The 8,410-nt window shown below is 44.6% G+C and overlaps 1 protein-coding gene across 1 annotated transcript; it reads right to left on the bottom strand.

Moving 5' to 3' along the window:
- Nucleotides 1-4,445: 4,445 nt before the first annotated feature.
- Nucleotides 4,446-7,303, bottom strand: LOC121473986 (40S ribosomal protein S19-like). Its single transcript, XM_041726817.1, is given in 4 exon segments — nucleotides 4,446-4,679; nucleotides 4,681-4,871; nucleotides 5,889-5,917; nucleotides 7,269-7,303. Coding segments are annotated over 4 exon segments (489 nt in total).
- Between the last annotated feature and the right edge of the window lie 1,107 nt (nucleotides 7,304-8,410).

Below are 8,410 nucleotides of genomic sequence, written 5' to 3'. Positions count from 1 at the left end.
GGGATCCCCACTTTTGCCTTTTTTATTGGATTTTCTACCCCTTTCTTACTGATTTGTAGAGGTTCATTATATGTTGGGGATAGTAATTAATGTCATCTATATCTTAAATGTTGCAAATATTCCCCATCTAGCATTCAGTTTTTAATTTTGTGGTGCTTTTCACTATAACCAAATCTGTTGCTGTTCTTCTTTGTAGTTTAAGACTTTTATATCTTATAAAAGTCCTTCCCCCCTCCCCAAACTATAAAGAGCATCCTTGAATATTTCTTTCAAGTGTTTTCTTTTTTTTAAAGTAAACTCTACACAGAGCATGGGGCTCTAACACACAACCCTGAGATCAAGAATCTCAGGCTCCACCAAGTAAGCCAGGCAAACACCCCTTTCTTTCATGTGTTTTATAGTTTAACTCTTTATACTTAGATATTTAATCCATCTGGAATTCACTTTTATATATGGATTTAACTTAAGTATTTCTTTTCCATAGATAGCCACTTGTTCCAGCACTGTGTCCCTTCCTTGCTGTTTTTATCATGTGCTAAATTCCTCTGTGGTGGGAGGTGGAGACCGATATCTTAGAAAGTAAAACTGAATGAGAGCATGAGGGGGAGAAGGGGATCCAGGGTGACCACTTTTCCTGTTTGAGTGATTGTGCAGAACTCTGAAATAGGAAGAGGAGCAGGAATAGGGATGGAGGGCTTGGAGAGGGAAGAAAGGTGGTTAGGTCAATCCAGGGCATGTTGATTTTCAGGTTCTCATGGACATCAGGGACATATTTAATAGAAACACATGATAAACTTTTACATTAGAACATTCACTATATGAAAGAGGCTTTTGATACTGCTTTTGGACTGTTTGTTCTATTGACCTGTTAGCTTATTGACTTACTTGATCATTTTACAAATGTTTGTGAAATACCTACTATGGGTGAATACAAACCTTATTCTTACTGTAATATCTATTATTTTATGGTACATTTGGATTAGTGGTAATGCAAGCAATTCCCACTCAGCCCATTATCCTTATTTTTTATTTTTATTTATTTTTATTTTTTTAAAATTTTTATTTATTTATGATAGTCACAGAGAGAGAGAGAGAGAGGCAGAGACACAGGCAGAGGGAGAAGCAGGCTCCATGCACCGGGAGCCCGATGTGGGATTCGATCCCGGGTCTCCAGGATCGCGCCCCGGGCCAAAGGCAAGCGCCAAACCACTGCGCCACCCAGGGATCCCTATCCTTATTTTTTAAATCATTTTTTTTTCCTCTTGGTACTCATTTACCTTTCCAGATGAATTTTAGAATTATCTTTCAAGTAGCATTGGATTTATAGAGTAATTTGGGGGAAAGTGACAGCCTTACCAAAGTATTTTTCCATTGTGAGAAAATGACATACGTCTCTCCATTTACTCGAGTGTTCTAGTATGTCCCTGGTAAAATTTATACCTACGTATTTCATAGCTGTAATTGCTATTATGAATAAAATCATTTAAAACAACATTTTAAAACTGGTTTTTCTTGATAAAAAAGAAAATTATTGATTCTCCATGCAGGGAGCCCGATGTGGGACTGCATCAGGGTCTCCAGGATCACACCCTGAGCTGAAGGTGGCGTTAAACCACCACCTGGTTGGGTTGGCAGCCACCTGGGCTGCCCAAACTACACACATATTTAAAAATGTACCGTTTGTTAAGTTTTCACATATGAGTACACCTGTCAAACCATCACTAAGTCAAGATGATGAACATATCCAATACCCCCAAAAGTTTCCTGTGTTCCTTTTTAATCTATTACTCCCACCCCTCTCCCCCTCCTCCCCTCATCTTTAGGCAAACACTGATGTGCTTACCTGTTATTAGAGATTAGTTAGTTTGCCTTTTCTAGATTTGATACCACTTTGGAATAGAACAGCATAAAAATATTCTTTTTTTGTCTGCCTCCTTTCACTTAGCATAATCATTTTGGGATTCATCTATGTTATTATGTGTATCAATTGTTCATTGCTTTTTATTGCTGGGTAGTATTCCTTTGTATGAACATGTTCTAATTCGTTTATTCATTCACTTTTTAAAAGTAAAGCTTAAGGGAGTGCCTGGGTGGCTGGTGCCGTTCCACGGCACGGTCTCTTCCCTCCACACCACAGGGAGGTGGTGTGACTTAACTGACCACCTTAAGCGTCTGCCTTTGGCTCAGGTCATGATCCCAGGGTTCTGGGATTGAGTCTGTTTCTCCCTCTCCTGCTCCCTCTGCTTGTGCTCTCTCTCTGTGTATGTCAAATAAATAAAATCTTTTTAAAAAAATAAAGCTTATTTATTTATTTGTAATCTCTACATCCAACATGGGGCTTGGACTCGTGAACCTGAAATCAAGAGTCACATGTTGTTCTGACCGAGCCAGCCTGGCACCCCTATTCATTCATTTTTTTTTAAAGCTTTTATTTTATTTTATTTTATTTTATCCATGAGAGACATACAGAGAGAGGCGGAGACATAGGCAGAGGGAAAAGGTGATGCGGGAGGGAGCCTGATGTGGGACTTGATCCCAGGACTCTAGGATCACAGCCTGAGCCAAAGATAGATGCTCAATCACTGAGCTCCAGGCATCCCCATTCATTCATTTTTTTAATTTTTTTTTATTTATGATAATTACAGAGAGAGAGAGAGAGAGAGAGAGAAGCAGAAACACAGGCAGAGGGAGAAGCAGGCTCCATGCACCGGGAGCCCGACGTGGGATTCGATCCTGGGTCTCCAGGATCGTGCCCTGGGCCAAAGACAGGCGCTAAACTGCTGTGCCACCCAGGGATCCCCATTCATTCATTTTTTGATGGACATTTGGGTTTCCAGTTCTTGGCTACTACAAATAAAGCTGCTATGGACATTTACATACAAGTCTTTGTATGATTATATGCTTTCATTTCTCTTGGGTGAATAGTCTGTGGAGTAGAATAGAATAGCTGGTCATGGGATAATGTCTGTTTAACATTTTAAGATACTGGTAAACTGATTTCCAATTGATTTATATTTCCACTGACAGTGTATGAGAGCTCCACTTGCTCTACATTCTCACTAGCACTTGGTATTGTCATTAAAGAAAAAAATTTTTAGCTCTTCTAATAGTGATATCTCATTAGAGTTTTAAGTTGTATTGCCCTAATGACTGATAATGAACATCTTCCCATACACTTATTTGCCATGTATAGATTTCCCTTGTTGAAGTGTCTATTCAAATCTTTTGCCCATTTAAAAAATTAGGTGTGGGCAGCCGGGTGGCTCAGCGGTTTAGCGCCGCCTTTGGCCCAGGGCATGATCCTGGAGACCTGGGATCGAGTCCCACGTCGGGCTCCCTGCATGGAGCCTGCTTCTCCCTCCACCTGTGTCTCTGCCTCTTCTCTCTTTCTGTCTCTCATAAATAAATAAATAAAAATTAAAAAAAATGAGGTGTTTGTTTTCTTACCGAGTTTTTTTTTTTTTAAGATTTATTTATTTATTCATGAGAGAAAGAGAGAGACAGAGACATAGGCAGGAAGAGGAGCAGGCTCTCCTCACCGGGAACCTGATGTGGGACTCAATCCCAGAGTAAAAATCACGCCCTGAGCCAAAGGCAGAGGCTCAACCGCTGAGCTACCCAGGCGTTCCTTCTTACTGAGTTTTGAGAGTTCTTTATATATTCTAGGTAAAAGTCTTTTATGATGTATATGCTTTGCAAATACTCTCTCCTTGTCTGTAGTTTGTCTTTTTGTACTTTTAACAGTATCTTTGAGATGGCATAAATCTTTAGTTCTGATGAAGTGCAATTTTTCAGTTTTTTTCTCTTATGGTGTTCTTATCTAAGAAATCTTTACCTAACCCAAGATCACAAAGATTTTCTCCTATGCTTCTTCTAGAAATTTTATACTTCAAAGCTTATGTTTAGGTCTAGGATCCACTTTGTGTTTTTTGTATACAGTGTGAATTATTTTATTTTGAACAAAGAAAGTCATTTGCTTCAGGATATTTATTGTAAAGACTATCCTTTTCCCACTAGACTGCCTTTGCATCTTTGTTGAAAGTCAATTGGCATATATGCGTGAATCTATTAGTAGACTTTCTATTCTCTTCTTTTGGTCTATTTGTCTATCTTGACGCCAACAGGATACTTACAACCTTGATTACTGTAGCTTTCTAAGAATCTTGAAATGAGGTAGTGTAAATTCTTCAACTTGTTTTTTCTTTCTTCCACAAATGAAGCAACTTATTAACCTAGCATTTATTCTAATGCTTCTTTAAAAAATTGATTTTATTTGCTTATTTGATGGAGAGAATAGGAGTGGTAGGGGAGCAACAGAGGGGAGGGAGAAGCAGATTCCTCACTGAGCAGGGAGCTGGTCACGGGGCTCAATCCCAGGACCATGAGATCACGACCTGAGCTGAAGGCAGAGGCTTAATGGACTGAGCCACCCAGGTGCCCCTGTTCTAATGCTTCTTGTTGGCAGCTGTCATCTGTCCAGATCTCTTTCCCTGAGGTGTCAGTTTGTGGCTTCCGTCTTGGTCCTTGTCTACAATTTTCAGCCCTTCCAGGGTTTGGGGGACCTTGTGGGCTACATTCTTGGAGCCGTGGCTAGACATGACTCTATTTCTCTGATGTCCACCACAGACTTTGGTCATGGGGCCAGCAGTGTGCAGCCTGAGAGATACAGGCACTGCTCTAGGAGGTGGCTCATCTGTAGAACCAGTTCTCATCATAGAGAACAAGTTCTTTTTGCTTGAGCAGCTTGACAGTGTACACCCATTTAGGAAACTTCAGCTTCCCAAACTTTTTGAGGAAGGTTGCCTGAGCTCTGATAAACTCCTGCTGGTTCACGTTTTTTGCAGTAACTCCAGCCACCTGTGGCCTTGGTGCTGCCAGCCAGGGGAGAGGGCCCTTCAACTCCTTGAACTTCTTTTTCTTTTTTAAAATTTAATTAATTAATTAATTTAAAGATTTTATTTATTCATTCATGAGAGACACAGAAAGAGAGAGGCAGAGACACAGGCAGAGGGAGAAGCAGGCTCCATGCAGGAAGCCTGATGTGGCACTCGATCCCAGGACTCCTGGATCACGCCCTGAGCCAGGGGCAGGCACTCAACCACTGAGCCACCCAGACATCCCTTCTCTGTCATTTTAAAGGGATTTTTGTGGTTGGATTGGTAAACATGTGTGCTAAGATAGCCTTCTTCTTTTATTTTTTTAAGATTTTATTTATTTATTTGAGAAAGAGCAGAGGGAGAAAAAGCATGAGTTGGGGGGAGGAGCAGAAAGAGAGGGAGTAAGTAGGCTCTCCATTGGGCAGGTGGCTCTGGTTGAGCGCTCCATGCGGAATCTCCATCCAAGGAACTTGAGATCATGACCTGAGCCAAGATTAAATAAAATAATGTCCTGGGGATCCCTGGGTGGCTCAGCGGTTTAGCACCTGCCTTTGGCCCAGAGTGCGATCCTGGAGTCCCGGGATCAAGTCCCACATCAGGCTCCCTGCATGGAGCCTGCTTCTCCCTCTGCCTATGTCTCTGCCTCTCTCTCTCTCTCTCTCTCTCTCTCTCTCTCTCTGTGTGTCTCTCTGTGTGTGTGTGTGTGTGTCTCATGAATAAATAAATAAAATCTTAAAAAAATAAAATAAAATAATGTCCTGTTTAAGAATGGCTCCAGCTGTGATTATTTTCTATTCATAGAGTTAGAACCTGGTTTTCCTTTGCCTCTGTGAGGAACTCCCTGATTGCAACCAGAATCCCACCCACCCCTTACAGGCAAATGTGTCCATCTTCTTGAAAGTGAGGAGCTGGGGCTCTACTCCTCTGGGCTGTATCAAGGCCTCCAAAGCATTCCCTGAACCTCAGGCTCTTAGGACCCCCACGATTCCTGCATCAGATTCAGGGCTGTACCGGGGACAGGAGGCTGGGCAGCATTCAGTCTGCAACAGAATAAGGAGTACAGGATGTAGGTCCTGGGAAGATGGGGATCAGGAAGCAAAGTGTGTGTGCCATAAGATTACAGCTTTAAGTAACTATAACGTCTTTGTTGAGTGCTTAGCAAATGCCGCGTATCACCCTTAGCATTTCCCACAATTGACATTTAATGCACTAATCCTATGTGGTAGATATTTTTTTCCTCCATTTTGCAGACAGAAAAATGAAGGTATTAGCCTATCACCAGCCACCAGGGGCAGGGGAGAAAGGTGCTTCATTGGTGTCATGGCAATTGGAGCAGGGCGGCTCACCTGGAAGGCTGCCAGTAACTTAACACATGATGGGCTACTCTGTGGGGAGCTCCCTTCTGTGTTCTTCCTGTTTTCTAGATCCAGAAGCAGAGAACACCAGTGACTTGCCCAACTCCTACAACCAGTAGGTAGGACTTCAGTGGGTGCAGACTATGGGGCACTTTTTCCGTGGCTATAGCACATTCTCTTCCTAACCCTCATCTAAATATCCACTTCAGGGCAGCCTGGGTGGCTCAGTGGTTTAGTGCCGTCTTCAGCCCAGGGCGTGATCCTGGAGACCCGGGATCGAGTCCTGAGTCAGGCTCCCTGCTTCTCCCTCTGCCTGTGTCTCTGCCCTCTCTCTCTCTCTCTCTGTCGCTCATGAATAAATAAATAAAATCTTAAAAAAAAAATATCCACTTCAGGAGAGCAAGTGCTGGTTTCTCTTATCTGTTGCCTCCCAGAGGCTAAAAGAGGGTCCTGTTCCTAGTAGGTGCTCGGCAAATATTTGTCGAATGTTGGATGAGTGCTGGGTCCTGTGCCAAGTGGCCTCTGTGCATTCTCTCAAGAATCCCTTTGGGGGCCCATTTTGCAGATGAGGAAACTGGAGAACAGAGAAGCTAAGTGCTCAGGGAGGAATAAGGCAGAGTGATTAGGTGGGAGAAGGTATCTGGATCCGAATCCCACCTCTGTCCCTAATTAGCTTTGTGTCCTTGGCAAGTCACTTAACTTCTCTGAGGCTCCGTTTGCTCACTGGAGCAAATGGTTCATTGGCTCTCTCACAGGGTTGCTGTGGGGCCCTGGAAGCCTGGTCCAGGGTAGAGGCTAAGAGGGAGGTCAGGGATTGAAGCCTGAGTCATTTCTTTGGTGGGGGGGATCCTTGTCTCTTATCTGGGAGGTGGTGAGAGATGAAGGGGATGGGCTTTGGGGACAAACAGATCTGATTCTCATCCCAATTATCAGCTATGGGACCTTGGGGAAGGGACTTATACGTCCCTTTGCTTCTTTACTCCCAAAACCCACACTTCAGTTTCCACACTGATAAAAAGGCACAAAGCGTACCTACCTCTTGGGCTTGTTGTAAAGGTTTAATGAGGCCATGTTGCAAAGTGACCATAGTAGGTGTTTAGTAAACCCAGTGTCCAGGTGTCTCCTCTTCCAGCCTTTCCAGGAGAATCACTTGTTATGCAATCCCCATCCCGACCCCGGCCCCTTTACACTGGCAGCTAACTTCTTCGAGGAATTTGTGTCTCATGTTGGTCTCCCTTCCCCACTAGCCGGGCCCCTGCCAGCAAATTGGAGAATGACTTGGTCAGGGTGGCTGGTGGCTCAAAGTGAACTTTCACTCATTGCCTGCACCTCTGCCTCTCCCACCGTAGCTCTTCCCTGCCCACAGTTACATGTTCTTTCTGAATCACATGACTCAAGAGCCTCCATGGGCAGGGTGCATCTGAAGCTCCTTAGCTGGGCATTCACCATGACAGCTCCTTCTCCAATGCTAGCCCACCCCCGCCTGGTCTCTCTTGCTGTGCCTTCCTGGCCAGCCCTCTACTCGCCCAGTCACAGTGGCCGCAGCACATCCCAAGCACATGCTGGGCCAGGAACACCCTCTGAATCTTCATCCAACCAAGTTTTGTTCCCCTTTCAAGGCCCAACTCCAATATCAGTCACCTCTCCCCTAAAACTTTCCCAGACCCCTTTCCCTGCAGGACTAATTGCTCCCTCCCCAGTGCTCCGCCCCCAGGCTCACCAGGCACACCTACTCAAAGGGCAGCGCCCTGCGCCCCGCGATAGTTGCCACAGATCATAGCCGTTCTGCTACTGCTCCTCTGGGCAGAGGGCAGATAGGGTCGGTCTTTTGTCCCGCCCTGTCCAGGCTGACGTCCAGGCTGACGGCTACATGCTCAGTGCCCATCAGGGTCCCCTGTGCTCGTTCACAGCCCCCATCTAGGCTCCGAGCCCCAGAGGTAGCAGGTGTACCCCTCATCCGGCACGGAGGTTCTGGCTCCACCCTACTTGGCTGTGTGGAAAGCTATAGTACAGATGGGGATGTCGAAAATATCTGTGACATATTCCAAACTGGCCTACTTTCCTATCACGAGAGAGTCTGGGACTGAGACGGGCGAGGACACGTGAGATGGGAGTTTGGGACCTGTTCCCACCTCTGTCTTCCTCTCTCCGCTTAGTTGTTAGACAGGAGAGGGATTT

This window comes from Vulpes lagopus, chromosome 12 (genome assembly GCF_018345385.1).
Source record: "Vulpes lagopus strain Blue_001 chromosome 12, ASM1834538v1, whole genome shotgun sequence".
NCBI lineage: Eukaryota > Metazoa > Chordata > Mammalia > Carnivora > Canidae > Vulpes > Vulpes lagopus.
Note: the sequence above shows the minus strand (reverse complement) of the source record. Positions and strands in the feature narration are given on the sequence as shown.